The 21,377-nt window shown below is 36.6% G+C and overlaps 1 protein-coding gene across 2 annotated transcripts in view; it reads left to right on the forward strand.

The window, feature by feature from the left end:
* Positions 1-21,014, forward strand: part of dnajc10.S (DnaJ heat shock protein family (Hsp40) member C10 S homeolog) — a 37,011-nt gene extending 15,997 nt beyond the window's left edge. Inside the window, 16 exon segments of one of the 2 annotated variants that reach the window (NM_001091464.1) lie at positions 46-123; positions 475-518; positions 2,388-2,525; positions 3,230-3,319; positions 5,013-5,126; positions 5,219-5,333; positions 6,408-6,535; positions 8,064-8,180; positions 8,956-9,057; positions 10,511-10,666; positions 11,309-11,442; positions 12,928-12,981; positions 13,486-13,633; positions 14,071-14,193; positions 15,931-16,038; positions 16,538-17,800. In NM_001091464.1, coding sequence (NP_001084933.1) covers positions 46-123; positions 475-518; positions 2,388-2,525; positions 3,230-3,319; positions 5,013-5,126; positions 5,219-5,333; positions 6,408-6,535; positions 8,064-8,180; positions 8,956-9,057; positions 10,511-10,666; positions 11,309-11,442; positions 12,928-12,981; positions 13,486-13,633; positions 14,071-14,193; positions 15,931-16,038; positions 16,538-16,549 — 1,661 coding nt within the window. In that variant the 3' untranslated portion in view covers positions 16,550-17,800. 2 annotated transcript variants of the gene reach the window in all.
* The last annotated feature ends 363 nt before the right edge of the window (positions 21,015-21,377 follow it).

Here is a 21,377-nt window from a genome sequence, read left to right on the forward strand (position 1 = left end):
ATAAGGCAATATTGCTGTATTTATTGTTTTCTGTTTTTTTTTAAGGAAACTTTAGAAGTTCTATAGAGGATGCCTTCTCTTCTGGTGTTGGCTGGCTAATCACTTTCTGTAGTGATACAGGAGGTAATATTTTGTCCTTTCTCCTACCCATAATGCACATATGTAAAAAAAAATTCTAGTAAAAAACAAAAGAACTGTGAAAGAGGGATATTCACTGGCTGGAAAATATCCTTAATACTGTATCTGCAGAGATTCTGAAAGATTAAAAGTAGAACATCTTTTTCCACTGAATGTAATGGCCTTAACCTTACTGCTTTGCCCCAGTATTACCAAGTGTAAAAAGAATGAAAACCAAGTTTAATGGATATGTTGTATATCTGCAATAATTTCAAGTGTTTTTTTATATATGTAGCAATGGTACATGTTTTCTGATCAGTTTCATGCAACTAAAATTGATAATTGTTTTTATTACAGATTGCCTAAATTCACAAACAAGGTCAAAGCTTGCAGGATTGCTGGTCAGTAATCCTTATATAAAAATGAAGGATCTAACATCACCATTGTTTGGAAAATTCTATCACACTGATTTGTTTCTTTTCAGTAGCAACAGTGAATGCCAATAATATGTTCCGTTAGCTCCATAAGTATTTGGACAGACAACTTTTTTCTTTTAATTTTGGTTCTATACATTACCACAATGAATTTTAAATGAAACAACTCAGATGCAGTTGAACTACAGACTTTCAGCTTTAATTCAGTGGGTTGAACATAAAGATTGCATCAAATGTGAGGAACTAAAGCATTTTTAACACAATCACTACATTTCAGGGTCTCAAACGTAATTCGACCAGGGGCTCAAAAGTAATTGGACACTGACTTAAAGGCTAAATTATAAAAAAGTTGACACTGAGAGAAAGCACTCAAGGCAGGTTTACTGCTAAGTGATTTATTCACTGAGATAGAGAGCCAGGAGATTATCTTAGCACTCAGTCAACCTTTGCCTTATTATAAAAAAGTTGTTTCTGTCCAAATATTTGTGGGCCTAACTGAATACAAGTTGAAAAGTAGCTAATTAAGAATTAGCATGCAAATGTTGTTATGGATGTAGCTCATTGTGCCAGGCTTAATGTGAAATAGCCTTTTAAAATGTCATTATAACATTTTGCCCTCTAGCGTTTAGTTTCTTAATAGTATTAGGCTCTCTCCCTGATATCAGATGTCCCTTTGCTTCGTATATTTACATTCTGGTGCCATATCCTGTAAGCTGGTAGTCGCCCATTGTATTTGAAGCAAGGCTTGGATAAGGTGTATCAGGTTGGGTTTCTGGTGAGCATATGTTAAAGGAAAACTATACCCCCAAAATGAACACTTAAGCAACAGATAGTTCATATCATATTAAGTAGCATATTAAAGAATCTTACCAAACTGGAATATACATTTAAGTAAATATTGCCCTTTTACATCTCTTGCCTTGAGCCACCATTTTGTGATGGTCTGTGTGCTGCCTCAGAGATCACCTGACCAGAAATACTTCAACTCTAACTGTAACAGGAAGAAGTGTGGAAGCAAAAGACACAACTCTGTCTGTTAATTGGCTCATGTGAACTAACAAGTATGGTTTGTTGTATGTTTGAGTACAGTGAATCCTACGATCCCAGGGGGCGGCCCTTATTTATGATTGCCCAATGGCACACACTACTAGAAAAGTATATTATTATGAAAATCGTTTATATACATGAAGCAGTGTTTTACATATGAGCTGTTTTATGCAATATCTTTTTATAGAGACCTACATTGTTTGGGGGGTATAGTTTTCCTTTAAGTTGATGGTTTAGGTTGACACCACAGCTCATTTGTTTGAGAATTTCTGGGAAAGAACTCTTTTGCATCTTCCATTGGCATGGAACACCAGAAAAGCTGGATAGGTACTCGGCAGCACAATACAAATATAAAAGAGGCTGAGGACCTCTTATAAACTGAGGCTTACTTATACAATTTCATATATTTTTGCCAAAATAACGTTTAAGGTGCAGATAACTCTCTAGGAGCGTTTGCCTTCTACATGCTAAAACATCTCCTACACACAGCAGTAAAATCTGTACTAAATGGGACATGACCTGAAACCACTTGTCAAAATGTCAAGTCCATAGTTTGTTTAATTATTTGATAAACATTAATGTTGTGATGCAATTATTCTTAAATGCATAAAAATGTGGTTTTAAAATGTCAGCATTTCATTAAACAACCTGTCATCTCAAAGTATAACCTCTTTAAATAAATCATACAGTGACATTTATTTTTAGAGCATAATCTTCCCATAACCCAAAGCCTTTTGTTGCTGCAGTGTACTGTTTGTCGTTATCATTTTATTTTCCTTTGTTTATTAGGAAGGTCTTGTTAAAGTGGGATGGATGGACTGTGCTACCCAGGGTGATCTCTGTGACAATTTAGAAATTACTTCTAGTGCTACAGTTTACTTCCCACCTGGTTCCACATTAACAGACAAGGAGAATGGTGATGTCTTGGTAATGTATATTTATATATTATATTCTGTAAGCCCAAACATAACATAGCGGGCAAAACTATTTTCATGGTCCGTTGAATGACTGTAACAGTAATGGCCTCATTTAAGTAGCCTTTTTCTTAGGCTGGTTGGCAACAGCCTCTATTCACATAGCCCTCCTGTTGTTTTTAAAAATCTTTTTTTAGATACTAGAGGAGGTTGTGACCTAATAGTTTGTGGTGAAGCCTGGTCATAGCGAGCTGATTTCTGCTTAGTGGGGACATAGTTTAAGCTTCCTTCGGATGAGGGCACACTAACGTTCCCTCTGCTTCTCTCTGCCTTATTAATACTAGTGAGGCAGAGAGAAGTGGATGTGCTGAAATCAGAGCTGCATTTAAAGAACTGTTTCCTCTTATGTGTAGCTACACAGAGCTCAGCTTTGTATAGCCGGACGCAAGCAGAAGCTAAATGCAGAAACAGCAAGCACTGATTTCAGCACATTTGCTTCTCTCCACCTCATTAATATTCATTAGGCAGAGGGAACACTTGCGTGCCCTTGCCTTATAGTGCATACAGAAAGGGATATTTCTTTGGAAAACTCTGAAACTTGTGTTACTATATTATTTATTAAGGGTCAAGGGCAGTGTTCACATGTGCATCAAGAGGCTTACTCTTAGTACTATAATTGATTGTTGCTGATTTTGTCTTCTTTTTTTTTTATTGTAGTTTCTTAATTCTTTAGATGCAAGAGAGATCTATAAAGAAGTGCTTAATCACCTCCCTGATTTGGAAACTATTTCTCCAGAATCTTTACAGGTAAACAAAAAGTGTTGAATTTTGTACAAATAAAGGGGAGCTCACTTGAATTCTAGATTCTAGTTGCCTTTCTTCTAGCCATGAATGAACCATTATTGTTATGTATTGTGCTTCGTTCTTTAGTCATCCAGGGTCGTTTATCTTATGCCACACAGGACTGAAACTTGGCCTGCTTAAAAATGCAGGCCGAGAATCTGGCCCTGGGCAAACAGATCATTGGTTCACTGCTCTCCCTTTCAAAGCTATGACTGTACTGATAAGTACAGCTTCCTCCTAAATCCTCCTAAATCAAGTATGTGAAACAGAGATCAACAGAGAAAATGCCTGCTTTTGCAGTTTTCGTGCCAGGCTCTATTCCATTGTGTGTACCTGAATTCCATCTGCATTTTGTAGGCAGGTGGAGTGCAGTGGAGCCAACACTATTTTTTACTACAGCATGACTTTTTCTGGCTTTAATTTAAAAAAAAAAATTGACCAAACCCCCAACCCCAAATCTCCTTTAAGTTCCATTAAAACTTCTCAAAAAAATCAGTGCAAGAAACAGTCGCAACAAAATTCTGCATCAATTCGAATCATGTGACTTTTTCGAATTGACGATATGAAAACGCGACTTTATCGAATTGTTGCCGCAACAACTCTGATTTATTGGATAATCGAACGAAAACCAGCACAAACTGCCCAAATCGATCGATAATCCTGAAGGCTAAAAGCAGCTTCAGAGCACACTAAATTAATTTTTTTTCCCTTCAAAAATTAGTTTTTCCCCTTTAAAAACTTGACCAGAAAAAAATTGAGGGTTAATAAATAGGCCACTAATTGTCACATTCTCAAAAGTCACAATGAAATTGTTTTTCGATCTGTACAAATTGCCTTTCTCCCACAGATATAATTTTTTTAATCATATTTTCTTGTATATTTTTGCTGTTGTCTAAAAAATGTGGGAGCTTTGTTCTACTGAGATCCTTTTAAAAAGCGGACACATCATTATTTCTTGAATGGAAATGTTTTTGTATCTCAAAAATCTCCAAGTTGCTTCCCTATTAAAGTCTATTAGAGCCTTACACAATTCTCAAGTAATTTCCTCTGGCTATTTTGCAATCAAGACAATCAAAGTGACACCTGATTAAATAGGGTTTGTTAGCCTTAACACTTTTCTCAGTTCAGTTCTCAGATTGTTCACCATAAACAAAGACTTTTTTCAATTGCTTTCCATCTATTTTTTTACAGTTTCCCCAAAATTTAAGTTTAAAGTTTAATGTTCTTGTCTGTAGTGTTTTAGTCTGGCAGCTCAGTGATCCAGAAGCTTTCTGAACTGTTACAATAGTTTCATTTAGTTGATACAATTAGTTGAGCAGAATCTGTGGAGTATTAGCAACTATTTGCCTTTAATGAAACTGCTCAGCAGGGACAAAGATAACAAATGTATCAACTTAATGTATCAATTTAGAACAGTTAAAGACTCGGCGACCCCCCCCCCAGAGCCGCTTTAGAAGGAGAAAAATTAAATTTTGCACTTCAATATTCGAAAAATGGCCACAAATAGAAAGTACAGTAATTGGAAAAGTCTTTATTTCTGGTGAACTATCTGAAACCAATTAAACTGAAAAAAAAGTGTTTGAAGTTGAACATCCCCTTTAAACAAAAAATATTCTGAACTACATTTTGACTGTAAAATATATATATATTTTTTAAGGGCAAGTTATCCCATCATCGCTGGCTTCTTTTCTTTACGTTTGGAACAGATGAACAATCTAGTCTTCCAGAGTTCAAGAAGCTGACAGTACACCTCCGTAGTGAACATGTCCAGGTAGGTGACTTACTAAAGGGATCATAAGAAAACTCTAATAAGATATGCTTAAGTTTCAAAAAATATATTTTTTTTATTTCCCACATCTTTAGGTTGGCAAGTTTGATTGTTATTCTAGCCCTTCAATCTGCAGTGAGCTTTATATTCATAAGCCATGTGTCGCAGCATTTAAAGGGAAAGGCATCAGCGCTTATGAAATACACCATGGTGAGAAAGTGGTAGAATATTTAATTTATTAAATTTTAAAAGACTGTTTCTATGTAAATAGAACAAGCATCCATCGCCCTCAAAAAGACGAATTCCTATTTTGCAGTTATATCAGTTATTTATGGATGCTATATTTTTATAAAAAATGCAACCGTTCTGATCTTTATTGCACTTGATTGCTTATTTGCCTTTATGGTGTGTTTTGTTTGCATAAGACTAGATCAGAGGGATAATAGGGCCCAATCACGATTTAATTGAATTATAAGGGCACAACTTAGGGGCAGATTCATTAAGGGTCGAATTTCGAAGTTAAAAATACTTCGAAATTCGACCCTCGAATTGAAATCCTTCGAATATCGAAGTCGAAGGATTTAGCGCTAAACGTTCGTTCGATCGATCTAAGGATTTTTCGTTCGATCGAACGATTAAATCCTTCGAATCGAATGATTCGAAGGATTTTAATCCAACGATCGAAGGAAAATCCTTCGATCAAAAAAAGGTTAGCAAACCTATGGGGACCTTCCCCATAGGCTAACATTGACTTCGGTAGGTTTTATCTGCCTAAGTAGGGGGTCGAAGTTTTTTTTAAAGGGAAAGTACTTCGACTATCGAATGGTCGAATAGTCGAACGATTTTTCGTTCGAAACGTTCGAATCGAAGGTCGAAGTAGCCCATTCGATGGTCGAAGTACCCAAAAAATACTTCGAAATTCGAAGTATTTTTCATTCGAATCCTTCACTCGAGCTTAGTGAATGGGCCCCTTACTGTGTGCAAAAAACATCCCATCACTGTTTGTTTAGACATTGAATGGGAGGTGCCATGTTGCTTATATTGGCCAAGGCATTCCTCTACTCATGTAGAGCAGTACAATCCGTTTATGACCACTACAGCTGATGTTTTTTTTAACAATGAGAGAAACAAATGCTTCTGCTAATAAAATTAGAATTCATTGATAACTCATGTGTGGTTAAGGACCATGAGTTTTTTTTTTTTCCATTTATTAATATTTGTTAGGCTACACGCATTTGTTCAACCCTATGTTTCAGTTATAACAATTTACTTTTTTCTTTTTAGGGAAAGTGCAGCTTTATGATTTGGTTTCTTTTGCCAAAGAAAGTGTCAATTCCCATGTCATTACACTGGGACCCACAAATTTTCCCGGGAAAGACAGAGATACTTGGCTTGTTGACTTCTTCGCTCCTGTAAGTACAGTAATGGTTAATGTTCACTTCTTTTAATGAAATATCCTGTATTTAATTACATACTGTCCTTGCATAGTTCTGTTTAAAGGTATTCTGTCATGATTTTTATGGTGTAGTTTTATTTTTAAATTACACGAACGCTGCAAATAGTGCACTCTAGCATGTAAAATTTAATTCCTGAACCAACAAGTGTATTTTTTTTAGTTGTAATAGTGTGTAGACAGCCATCTCGGGTCAATTTTGCCTGGTCATATGCTTTCAGAAAGAGCCAGTGCTGCACTGCTTTCTGACAGGCTTTTGTTTCTCCTACTCAATGTAACTGAAGGAGTCGCAGTGGGACATGGATTTTTACTATTGATTGCTGGGAGCTATAATCTAGATCTACCAGGGAGCTATAATCTAGTTACCATCCCATTGTTCTGATGATGGGCTGTTGGGGAAGAAGGGAGTGGGGGTGATATCACTCCAACTTGCAGTGCAGCAGTAAAGAGTGACTGAAGCTTATCAGAGCAAAAGTCACATGACTGGGGGCATCTGAAATACTGGCAATATGTCTAGCCCCATGTCAGATTTCAAAATTAAATTAAAAAAATCAGTTTGCTCTTTTGAAAAACGAATTTCATTGCAGATGTCTGCTGGAGCAGCACTATTAATAAATAAATAAACATGTTTTCCAATCACAGTATCCCTTTAACAATGGGTGATTTAAACTTACGTAATGCTTTAAGACCAAGCAACTTTTATAATCGGTGTACAGTACTAGAAGAAATAGATTTTAAGTATAGCTCCTCTTGTGTGCGTAAAGACTACGGAGTGGGCCGTCAGGGATCATTGGGTGCTTGTTTAGAATATAAAAAAGTGCAGATTCAGGATTAATTTATTAACACCCTAAGTTTAATAGTTCATGAGAAGATAAACATAAGCATAGTTTTGTAAGTAAAGTGCTTTTAAGCATTATAGCTTCGACCTGCATCACGGAGCGAGGAATGCCTCAGGTGTCATTTTCTGCAAACTGCTACACAGTGAGCCTTCAGGTGCATATAATCGGTCAAAGCCAAAACTCTGCTCTGACTGTTGCCTTTGTTCACACGTGTGAGTTTAAAGAGAAAGTGACAGTACCAGTGCTTACCTATAACTTCCTTCCGTAGAAGGAATGATTGGATCAGTGCTACTCAGTCATCCGCTCGTACAGCCAAACTGTACACAAACCTATCCCATGGAACATACAATAAATTCACTAAAGTGTGTTATTGACCAATGCACATTCCCTGGATCCATTTCATATTTGAATTATCTTTGGAGTTCTTCCACAACCCCCTTTGTATTTCTGAATGGCAAATAATGTGTGCAGTGTAGCACTTATTTTTAAATCATTGCACAGACTTTTAATGAGTGTTGTAAAGGCTTCCATGTAAGCACATCTAAATCATAAGTAAAAAGTAATTTATTAAATATCTTTTTAAATATTCAGGTATATGAATATATTGCTTGTAACATTTCATTGTAAATGCACCGTTGTCTTCCTTAGTGGTGCCCTCCATGCCGTGCTTTACTGCCAGAACTCCGGATTGCATCTAAACGCCTTTTTGGTCAGATAAAGTTTGGGACTTTGGACTGTACCATCCATGAAGGACTCTGCAATATGGTAAGTTGGAGGATCGGTATCATATAGCATTGGGTATTTGGATGATAAAATCTTTTCTTTTTCTTTAATCAATTAGTATGTTAAGTCACTGAGAAGTGGCAATTAGGGATGGGCGAATTTTTTCGCCGCAGAAATGATGCCCTTAGACTTGTATGGCGTTGTGCGACCAAAAAAAAAAGACGCGCTTCAAAAAAAGATTTTGCTGCGCGACAAATCTTTTGACACCCATAGACTTTAATGGACGTCGGCGACATTTCGCCAGCGGCTAATTTTTGGCGAAATGAAACGGGTCAAATTCGCCCATCCCTAGTGGCAATTTGTTAGACACCGCCCCCCCCCCCCGTGTGATTTTAATCACCTCTTTCCCTTGACAATCGCCTCTCTAAACCACCCTGGCTCTGGGGGAGTTTTTTGTAAGGAAAGCCTAAGGGGAAATCCCTGTGCCAAACAAAATGGCAACCCACTAGCGATTCAGGCTTTCCTCGACCCTGAACATTTTTTACATATTCTAAAGAATATATCTATGCATTGCATTTGTTCTTATTCATTTCACAATTAAGTGCATGTATCTCATGCTTCAGTCGTCATGTGAGTTGCCAAGTAGATGATGGATTTTATTGACCAAAGCAAAAAAAACATTTTTTTGTACCTAAATATTAATAAATTAGTACATATACCATACTTATATGATTGTATTTAATGTAACCTGTGATCAGGCCTAAAGAATATAGGCACTTATTAATTGTTTTCTCTGGTAATTATTTTTTTTTGACAGCACAATATTAGAGCTTATCCCACAACAGTAGTGTTTAACCATTCCAACATCCATGAATATGCAGGACATAATAATGCTGAAGAGATTCTGGAGTTTATAGAGGTATATTTCCATTGTTTTTACTGGTCACAGAGGTTATGCAGCCAGCCATCAGCTAGTGTTACTGCTCTATTGCATCTAGAATAGTGAAAGGAAATCATTCATTATAATGAGTTATTCAGGATTGCTGTTAGTGCAATCATTTATGCTTTTATTTAAGAAATATATGTCCATAACAATCCGCGAAACCACTCTTGAACCAAACCAATGAACCTTTTGATGCAACCTCCCTTTATACAGATTTCCATTACTGCACTGTATTTACTTTAATGGAGCCCTTCCAATGCTGGAGGTAAAAATTTATTTCCTTTTGCATTATTGTATAATCTTAGAGACGAGCAGTTACTGTGATAATGCAGTGTAATCTAGTGCAGGACAAAGTGTTTTGTTCATGAGCAAGCAGGGAGAGACTCAGGCAGCAAGTGATGTCACACCAAGCTAATATTGCAGCTGCTATCCTAAACAAAGAGAGCTTCTAGAGCTGTTTACTCAGGTATGGTAAAGCATTCTACAGAATAAATATAGTGTTCTAGCTTGCACTTTTGTGGCTAATACATTGCCAATAAACTGCCTTGGTAGCTTTCCTTCTCCTTTAAAGGAGAACCAAACCCTTTATATTAAAATCCCCTACCTTACATAGACCCCCCCCTGCTCCCCCCCAGTATGTGTTACCCTTGGTAAATGCCCTAACTCTTTACTTACCCTTTGTTGCAGATTCAGCGCATAGGAGTTCATGGGAGCCATCTTCTTCTCTTCGGTATCTTCGGGTCTTCTTCCGACACTTCAGCAATTTGTGATTTTTGTCACATGCGCAATTGTTAAAAAACCAGCAGACTGCTCCAACTGCGCATGTGCCAACACTGCTCTTACTTTACCAAGATTACCGAAGAGTAGAAGATGGCGCCTGTGAACTGTGATGTGCTGAATCTGTAATGAGGGGTAAGTAAAGAGTTGGGGGCATTTACAGAGGGTGACAGCTAGGCGGGGGGGGGTAGCAGGGATGGGGTCTATGTAGGGTAGGGGGTAGGGGATTTTAATATTAAGGGTTTGGTTCTCCTTTAAGCATCAAAGTGGAAGTTCACTTTTAAATTATTGTTTAATGTGTTATAGAGGTGCCTATTCTAAGCAACTGGTTTTGTTGTTTATTTTGGTCCAATTTTGAGTTATTAGACTCTTAGTTATTAGACTCTTAATTCTGCTAATTTCAAGTTTGCCATTTTTATGGCTGGTTGTGGGGGATCTTATTATTGCTGTCCACACCACATTAAAGTGCATTTCAAAGTTAACTACTCGTTTCTTGCAGACACCTCAGAATCCGAAAGTTACCAGTAGATGTGAAACTATATATCTCAAGTTTGCTGAATGGCTGGCTGCTTTGTAGCAATTTTTACTCCTATTACGGCATAATCTCCTTGATGTATTAAAGCGTAATTTTGATTCATCCTTGATCATACAGGACCTTCGTAATCCTTCAGTTGTGACTCTCACACCCGAAACTTTTCAATCACTGGTAAGGAATCGGAGAGGTGATGAGATGTGGATGGTGGATTTCTATGCTCCATGGTGTGGGCCATGCCAAGCACTAATGCCAGAGTGGAAACGCATGGCAAGGGTATGAATATATATCTCTATATATCTCTATCTATCTAGTTTGGGCTTTGTGCAACCAGCTATGTATATTAAAATTCATTGTTGTGTTAATTCTTGCTGCTGAGTATAGCAATATTACTTGTGTTCAAAATCAAATATAATAAAATGTAACTCAAAGTTGGTTGGTTGAAAAACAGAAGTAACTCACCGAAAGGGAAACGTGGCCCATGTGCACCAGAGAGCAAAACCCAAATATACCAAAAAAGGGATAGCCACTCAATCAAGCAGGTCACCAGAAAAAGTATATTAAAAACAAAAACCTTTAGTGACAAAACATGTCGATCACCACTCTTACAGCACAAAACACGTATGGAGATAAAGATTTTGCATCAATAAAGCTTTTTGTTTTTAACATACTTCTTTGGTGCTTACCCTTTATGGAATATATGGTGTACAGAAGCCATAAACCTGAGCAAGAATTCTACCAAAATTAGAAGACCTTGCTTATACATACAAATATATATAAACAATTATCTCTAGTCTGTGGCAATACCTATACCTGTGTATTGTGTATATATATATTTCTAGTGTTATTCATTTACTTGGAAATGTTTATTATAAGCCAGGAATTTAATTGTCACATATTCATTTTCCTTCCTTAAAGCATATAAATGGCCTCATCAGTGTTGGAAGTATTGATTGCCAGAAGTACAGCTTATTCTGCACCCAGGAACGTGTAAATGGCTATCCAGAGATTCGACTTTATCCTGCAAATATAAATCCCCAACATACCTACTAGTGAGCTCATTATTTCAACTGGATTTTTTTTGTGTTGAATTTTTTTGCATGAATTCTACTACATCAGTTTCTATCCTTATGCTACTTAACAGTGAGGCACCTTCATTAGAACCTATAGCCGCTGTTCCATAAGAGAGGGAGGAATTCTCTTTTATGGGTTTCCTTATATAATTACTGAAGATGCATATGAGTGATACTGGTGTGGAATCCGTTTTACAGAAACTAGTTATTCAGAAAGCTCTGACTTAAGGGAAGGCCATCTCCCATAGATTACATTTTAATCAAATAATGCATAATTTATAAATTATTTCTTTTTTCTCTGTAATAATAAAACAGTACCTTGCACTTTATTTTATCTAAGATATGATTCCTTATTGGAAAAAAAACAACCCTTTATTTTATGTTTAAATTATTTTGTTATTAAAAACATCCAAATTACTTAAAGATTCCTTATCTTCAAAACCCGAGGCGACGAGCATCCTGGATAATAGATTATAATACAGCATGATGTAAAATCTATAGAGAATTATATGAAGATATTCAGAATAACTGTGGTGTTCCCTGACTATATATATATATATATATATATATATATATATATATATATATATAAGGCCACAGGTCCACGTCATGATGACTACTAACCTCCTCATCTTATGAAATAGAGGTTGTCTTATTTCTTGATACAAACGTTTAGTCAGTTGTGACACATACATGACATCACTAAGCACTTTATGGAAAGATATTTCGCACCAAATAGGGAATAATATACCGCCAATGTAAAATATAAGAATTTTGGAAATAACCAAATAATTCCATAACCATATAAAGGCACAAGGGCAAGTTGTTTTATATTGGCTATGGAATCCTAAGGCTCTGTGGTCAGTTATACTGGCCATTGAAGGCTGAGATAATATACCCAAATAGTAAATTAGAGGGTTAAGATCACTACTACAAACAAGTACTGTTACGATTAATCACATTACTAAGCATCATTTTGATTTTACAGATTAATCTTTAGATAAGTAGTTTATAAATATACCATAGGCACTACAGAGGCATTCAATGACCATGTAAGGGCAGCAGCTCATGGATCTCTAATAAAAAGTGACATATTGTTCACATGTAGCAATGTTATAATTATAAATTGTCTCCCATAGACAAAATTTTAACCAAATATCTAAACATTATTTCCTTTTTAAAGGAACAATACTTTGTACTTGATCCAAACTAAGATATTATTAATCCTTATTGGAAGCAGAGCCATACTCTTGGGTTTATTTAATGTTTACATGATTTTCTAGTAGACATAAGTTATGAAGATCCATATTATGGAAGGATCTGTTATTTTAAAAACCCTAGGTCTTGAGCATTCTGGATAATAGGTCCCATACCTGTATATCTACCTTTTCAAACAGAGATGTGCTTTTGTGAATTGCATAATTACTTATTTAGCATGTGTATATTTATATTTGCTTCTTTTAGTCGGTATACTGGCTGGCACAGAGATTCACAGTCGCTTAGAAATTGGGCACTTATGTAAGTATTACCTTTGTTTTGGATGCAATTAATAATTTTAATACTCCATTTTGAAATGTGCTTTCAGTCTAATAAAGTATTTAATGTTCTCCGCATGTGGTGTGGCTTTTGTGATAAGAAGTACAGATTTGACTCTTAACATAACATATGCAGTTTCATTTTATATCTGTTGGTAGTGGGTTTTTGTCTTATTCTGCTGTCCCAATAACATTACATTTGCAGAGTCAGTCATTTCTATTGCTGATTTTCTACTTTTGCCAATTCCTGTTCATAGACATTAAACCTTCATCTTATATTATATTTTTTAATAGGGAGTTGGTGCTCTAATTTCATTTCCCTCAACACATCATTCTGCTTTTCGACCTTTTTAGATTTTCCTTTTGTGTCTATCATTTTTTAGATGCATCCATTTATTTACAAGTGAGTTGTAATTACATTTTGACTTTGCTTTGTGGCAACTTTTTGATAAAATTGTTTTCATTCCTTCCACCTATTGGCACACAGGTATTTGCCTAAAGCATCTTTTGACCTAACACCAGAAAGCTTTCATGAACATGTGATCAATGGAAAAGATAACTGGGTCCTAGATTTCTATGCCCCTTGGTGTGGCCCATGCCAGAACTTTAATCCAGAATTTGAAATCTTAGCAAGAGTAAGTATTAACATTGGGTACGTGGGACTTGTGCAACATTACTGTCGATTACAGGAGGATCTTTCAATGTATGGCCAGCATAATACTTAAATACATGGTAATAGTATTAACCTAGCACATCATTGGCATTTGTAAGACCTGGCACTTGCATTGGCAGTTTTTTAGAAATCTGTGAAAATTACATGATTGATGAATCAGCATACAACAAAGATCTTCCAAGAATATACTCCCCAGCCAAAAATAACAAACTCTGACGCAAATCTACATATTGATAAATTGCTCATAAAGGGTACAATGAAGAATACTTAGATTATTTCATAATTGATGCAGAATTTTTAACACCTTTTAACAAGAGCTCAAGCTTGTATTAATGTTTGCCACTTATCTTGTTTAAGTGTCTTAATGTAGTGGAAATCTCAAGTTGTTTTTATTCCCAGGCTGTTAAAGGTAAAATTAAGGCTGGAAAAGTGAACTGTCAGGCCTATGAGCACCTCTGCAATTCTGCATCCATCAGATCTTATCCAACTGTTAGGCTGTACCCTTACAATGGATCCAAAAAGGTAAATTATTTACAATTACCAACTTTCTGATTTGATCTATAAAAAGATGAATTATTGTTTGTCTAAAAGGTTTCAGAAGTGCATTAGCACTGATCAAGAAATGCACTAATATATTTGGCTGTAGTCTTTGTTGGCCATTGGCTGAATGAAGTGTCTTATAGGGATTTTCACTAAAGAGTCACTGTAGAGAATACTTCCTCTTTAATGCTGAGATTACATGAAAGCTTTTGAAAGGGGTATTAAGGGAAAAGATACTTTACTTCATTGCAAATAGTAATACTAGAAGTAGTACTAATAGAAGTATCTGATCATGCCAGATTAATTTAATTGCCTTTTATGAGGAGGTGAGCAGGAACCCCACTCAGTGCAATGGGAGTGGAGGTGATCTACTTTTGCTAAAGCATTTGATACAGTGCCACACAGAAGGTTACTGGTTAAATTAAGGAATGTTGGCCTGAAACATAGTATTTGTACTGGATAGACAACTGGCTAAAATATAGATTACAAAGAGTGGTGATAAATGGAACATTTTATAATTGTGTTGTTAGTGGAGTACCGCAAGGCTCTTTACTTGGTCCTTTGCTTTTTAACTTGACCTGGAAGTGGGCATTGAAAGTACTGTTTCTATTTTTGCTGATATAAAATTGTGCAGAACTATAGGTTCCATGCAGGATGCTGCCTCTTTGCAGAGTGATTTGACTAAATTGCAAAACTGGGCAGCAAACTGGAAAATGTGGTTCAATGTTGGTAAATGGCAACAATAATATCAACGCAGGTTATACACTAAATGGCAAAGTGTTGAGGGTTTCTTTAATTGAGAAGATCTTGGGTTTTTTGTAGATATTTACCCAGTTTTCTTTTTAAACTGAACTGTTCCTTAGGAAAGATATAAATGAGCTGGAGAGAGTGCAGAGATGTGCAACTAAACTGGTTAGAAGGATGGAAGACTTAAATTATGAGGGTAGACTGTCAAGGTTTGGTTGTTTTCTCTGGAAAAGGGGACATGATTACAATTTATAAGCATATTAGGGGACATAGGCAAATAACAGGTGACCTTTTCTCCCATAAAGAGGATCACCGTACCAGAGGCCACCAATTTAGACTAGAAGAAAAGAACTTTCATTTGAAGCAACGTAGGGGGTTCTTCACAGTCAGGACAGTGAGGTTGTGGAATGCACTGCCGGGTGATGTTGTGATGCTGATTCTGTTAATGTTTTGAAGTGTGGCTTGGATGATTTCATGGACAAGCATAATAACCAAGGCTACTTTGATACTAAAATCAACAATTAATATAGATAGATAGATAGATAGATAGATAGATAGATATGTATATATATATAATTTATTTTTTTATGTAAGTGTATGGAGGGATCAGTGGCTGTGTGTGTATGGATGCTAGGTTTCATTTGGAGGGGTTGATCTTAATGGACTTTGGTCCATTTAGAATGATGAAAAAGAATATATACATGTTGTGTGGTAACACTCACAATGTTTCCCAGGTCTTGTAACCAAGAGCAAAACAATTAAAGTTTGCTTTTCAACAGTCTTCCAACAAAAGTTCAGTTGTGTTAGTCGCTCATTTTAGTTGCAGACTTTCCAATAAATCTGCTCAGTAGCTGCAATTTGTATGCACCGTGTGTCTCTGGTAATACTGTATGTGCAGCTCCCTCCTGTCTGGAAAAAATGAAGAACAGAGAGTCTGCCTTGTGGATCTTACAGTCCATTTTTGCCTTGCAGAAAGATTATTTTGGGGAACAAATAGACTCCAGGGATGCAAAAGAAATAGCCCAAATCATAACCAAAAGAATAGAAGCAATTAAACGAGTGAAGGAAGCATACAATAAGGTGAGTGCAATGCAGTAGAGAAATATATCACTTACATAATGACTTACTATTCATACAGGACTACAGCTGTGTCCAAATGGTTGGGGGTTAGGTATGGCATATTCTCAGAAATTATTTTGTACAGTTTTTGAATTATTAGCATTGTAATTCTACCTATACTTCAACTTGCAACTAAAATGATGCCTTTTGTGAGGGTCACTGACCCCTTTAACAGAAACAATTTTATTATTTATTTGTCTATTCAAGCCCTTCAATGTTCATTTTTTATTCTTTCTGCCAAACTGCTGCTGTTTTGCCAGGGTAATTGAGCTCTTGACCGTCCTGTTTTATTAATAAAGTAATTTGACCAAATATTTTTGTTTTATTTTTAGCAAACCCCCATTAGTCATAGTTATTTTCCTTCGTTAGCACCAAGGCCAATGCAGCTTCATGTGTATATTGTAGTAACAAAACCTGTTTGTATGGATATTGTCATGACAAAATACTTTTTCTTTTTAAGGATGAATTGTGATGAACACTAATGTTGAAGGTATTTTAGATTGGACTTTATTGATGAAATTCTGTGGATCATTTATGAAGAGATTACTATAGAGATTAATGGACATGCTTGCTGTCTGAGTGCAGCACGAGAAGGAAACGGCTGCTGAAGGGAAGACTTCTTGCCTCTTCCTTTATTCAACATCAAATCACTCAAACTGGGTTTCTCCTCTTCCATTTTGGATCTTTTTTCAGATTTTACATACATGTCATAATGCTAAACTCAAGTGCAATTCACCTTCTCACCAACCTGGAAGCACTGTGGCACTAGAGATAATAGTAACTCTTCTGTTGATCTAGATGCAACTTACTTTGGAATCCAGCTCTTGGACATCGAGCATGTTCTGGTGGAAGGTTAACTCTTAAAGGGAAGTTTATAGTCTTTATCTTTTATCTGTTTAGTTTTTTTTGTGTTTTTTTTTTATATTCTGACTGCTTTGCGAACCTATGGTGGACCACTGACTAGAGGAGAAAGAGAATGCGACCATACTATAGGGACGTATTTTGGCATTTGGATCCTGATAAATAACAGGTTGGAGTAGGGTGGAAAATACAATTAATTTTCATTCTGACATCAAGAAATTAGCATGTTCCAGTGCAGAAATTGTTAAATATGGGATCCCAGATAGATTTTTTCCATTTAGCATGGATAATGCTTGTTAAAAATTGTGCTTCATAAATCTGCCCCTTAGTTACATTACATCATTCTCCAGTCCTCATGCTTTGTACTTGGTGGAAATGCTGTTATGGGGGATATCCTGATGGAGGTCATTGTTTGGCGATAGCTATCCTTCCTTACCTTAGTCTTATGGTGCTCTTCATTGTGCCTTTACTGAAGAGCCAGAGGACTGATCACTGCTGTTACTGTCTGCTTGGCTGTGAGATTCTGTCAATTAAATCACATATGATACCGGCCAATCAAGAAAGACCTTTTGCTGAAATGGAGAACTGTTCTTTTATATTTATTCATAAATCATATGACTGCCGTCAACAGTGGAAATTGTGATTGTAGAAGTGGTGCATCTATTAGGGCCATTGAGTTTGATGTTATCCAACCACACTTTTATAAAAACTTAATGTAATTCTGCTAGTAAACTACCCAATAGCCTCTAAGCTGGGAGATGATCTAGGTCTCCTTACTTTCACATATGCCAGTCCAACACAAAGGGCCATGGCAAATGGGACTGTCTGTTTGATGAAACATGGTAGGATCTTACCCCCCCCCCACATGCCCAAACGGTGAGGCAATAGTAAAATCAGCCTGATACATGTACAATAATAGTGAGTATATGAAGTCAAAAAAGTTCAAAGTAGTATAATGTTTTACTTGCACAAATGCCACCTTTTCCGATATTTGCCCCCTCACATGAGATTTTTAAGCAATTATTTCTGATACTCTGCCTTTTAAAGCAAGATTTATTGGTGGTCTTCTATTAAAGTCTTTACTAGATTATTTCTGTAGCCCTTGTGTTTTTGAACAGTACTGTAAGGAATGAAACCTGGGTAGGTATTTATGACTGGCGAGCCCCTCTGACCTCCTGGGTATCAGGAACTTGTCCTGTTTATATGGTGGTACATAGATGCTGTTGTATTGTTCTAATCACAATGAACTATTTTTAATATGTAAATACTTTTTGCTTTTATTACAGCTTATGTCATCTGCACTCTCAGACCCACCCCAGTGAGCTTTGGTCAGTTGGGGGAGACTGTTCCCTGTATACAGCAAAGTGGCTTCAAGGTAGTAAGGGCTCTAGCAATGGGTTATTGTGATGGGCATTCTCAGAGCAGATGTATGAATTAGTCCTTTAACATATAGGGACAAATCCTTTGCGTTCTATAAGATGACAAGTGTACATTTCATAGGAAAAGGTGGAATTTTGCAAATGCAAATGAAGTGCTTGATCACCTTAGTATTTTTGATTCTGAATTCCAAGTATAAAATACTCTACACCAAGCACCTTGGATGAGGCTTTTTAAAGGAATATGCCTTTGTGCCAAAACTGCTGATTTCACATCAAGACCATTTTGCACATTTTCTTTCTTGCACATGTTCTACCTTAGTAGTATTCTCTTCTATCTTATAGCTACCCCGGATGATTTCCCTGGGTTACATTTGCTTTTCCTTTTCCTTTTTTTCGGTTACTGTAACATCAGGCTCATTTATAAACACTGGGCAAATTTGCACCTGGGCAGTAACCCATAGCAACCATCAGTGGCTGGCTTTTTTTCAGCCACCTATAGTTGGAACAATGGAAGCAAACCTTGGTTGCCATGCCCAGTTGCAAATTTGCCCATTGTTAATAAATGATCCCTACTGCCACAGCATTGGATGAGGATGCCATTCTGCTAGACAAGCATGGAGCCTGCTTTGATGGTCAGTCAGGGTGATATTTAGAGGCCCTTTTATTCATTTTTTTCCCCCCAGGTACCCCCTGCCTTGGTTCAGACTTGGTGCATATGCAGTAAAGAAATCTGGTCCCTCCCAGTGATTGTTTGTTTCCTTCTCCTTTAAACATTCAGGAGCTTTTCAGCGGTGCATTTATTCCCCCCCCCCCATGTAATTTGTTTCATGTTTGTACGATTACACCAGGAACACTTTATAAAGTTGAGTTCATGTCGTGTCGCTGCTAGATTTCAATAATCATTTTTTATTTTTATGGGATTTTGAAGACTTGGTGTAATGATTATTACCTCTCTCCCATGTATATATGCATTGCTTCACGTTTCTCGCTGTTTCTGTTCTGCCTTCAAACGAAGTTAAGTGTTAATTAACTTGGGTTTGTTTTCATGATACACTTAACTAATACAGCTATAATCCTCTGTTATATTGTTACTAGTCTTTTGGTTTTATTTTAATCATTTTGTGGCTAAAAGAAAACAAACCCCCTCACTTCACAGCGAGTATTTCTGGCCATTCCTCCAAATCCTCCCTGTTTCCTTTGCCTGTTAAAAAAACTAGAGTAGCGCCATGTTGTAGCCCTGAACCCTTATCTGTAACCAACATTGTGCATCTGTAGTTGAAGCTGTTCCAGACTTGAGTTGACCTGAGCACGCTCCACCTCTGAAATGACTTCTGAGTGAAGATGTAGCTCTGATGAGAGAAGGAAGGGCTGGCCAGAAATACTATTCATGTGAGGGTTTGTTCTTCTTTAAGTTGGCAGATATAGAAAAACTGGCAATAGCTGGGTACCTGGGAACTTGCCAAATTGATGAAATTTGTTAGCTATACTTTAGAATGTTCTTGTTCTGAGATTGTCCAAAACCAGCAACATGACTGATCACTAGGAGTTAAAGTGAAAACCGGCAAATGAATATTGTATGTTGAATTTAGTCTACAGGCCTAGAGGTTCAGCAATGATCCAGGCCTTCCACAGCAGCCCTATCTTGTGTCATATTGGACTAGCTTTTGAGTGTCGATGGCACTGCACATGCTCAGTGTGCTCTGGGCAGCTGTGGAGAAGCTAAGCTTAGGAAGTTATCAAGAAGAAAACTGATGGAACGGGGCTGGTGTTCCATTTTGATGCAGAATGCACTGGTTTCTAATTACTATGATTTACTATCTTGTATTGAGACATTTATATTCTATATACACATTGTATTGTGAGTCAGCTCAGTAAGTGACAGCAGCACAGCGCATGTGCAGGGAATCAGCAGAAAAGAAGATGGGGAGCTACTAGGGCATCTTTGGAGACACAGATCTTCCCTAATAAAGGAATGTGGTGTATTGGGCTGGTACAGAAGCTTAAATGTAATGCATTATTTCTGCCCTATTTCTTTGTTCAGCTTTAGTTCTCCTTCAAATGGGCCCCCTTGTGTTTATTTCCCCTTGCAGTCGTAATATAAAGCATGACTTTATCTACTTAATTACTGTAGGTTGTATCACTACCTATATATTTTATTATAAGTAGTGCTGTTGGACTTAAAACAGCTGATTTAAAGACGTAGGCGTTTCTAGGAACTGCTTAATATAAAGGGATATGGATATATTCAAATTTACATTTAGTATGGCTTTTTTTTTTTTTTGCTTTTTTTTGCTCTACAAATTTTTTAAGTACATAAAATGACATTTTAAAACTCCTGTGGAGTTGCTTCCCTGCATTAAACATTTTCTCCTCTGTGTCTGGAAGCTGGAATAGCATTTAAAAAAGAAACTTCATAGAGAGACAGTGTAAAACCGTCAAATATGGATTAAAAATGGTCACTGTTTATTTACAATGAATCAATAAACTGATGTTAGAGCAAGAAAGTCTCTATTATATGGAAATGTTGTGATATGGTCACCTTGCGACTTAATGTCTTGATTAGAAGTTGAAAAGGGCGTTCATGTTTTAAATGTTACATAAAAACGCGTTCAATTCGTTCTGTTATATTGTTTTTTTCTATTTTGACAAAATCTGTTTTGAAGAGTGTTTTTAATAAAATTGTAAATATTTCAAAAACTCCCTATTTAGATTTGTATTTTTTTTTTTTTTGCATGTTTATAATACCCCTCAGTTGCGCTCCTCTCCAACCCACTTAAAGGAATTGATCAGTATAAAAATTTGCTAAATAGACAGGCTGTGCAAAATAAAAAATGTTTCTAATATAGTTAGTTAGACACAAATGTAATGTATAAAGGCTGGAGTGATTTGATGTATAACATGTCAGTCAGAACTCTACTTCCTGCTTTTCAGCTCTCTTGGTTTACACTGACTGGTTACCCTTGTTACCAGGCAGTAACCAATCGGAGACTTGAGGGGGGTCCACATGGGTCATATCTGTTGCCTTTGAATATGAGCTGAATGCTGAGGATCAATTACAAA

This window comes from Xenopus laevis, chromosome 9_10S, assembly GCF_017654675.1.
Source record: "Xenopus laevis strain J_2021 chromosome 9_10S, Xenopus_laevis_v10.1, whole genome shotgun sequence".
In the NCBI taxonomy this organism is placed as follows: Eukaryota; Metazoa; Chordata; class Amphibia; order Anura; family Pipidae; genus Xenopus; species Xenopus laevis.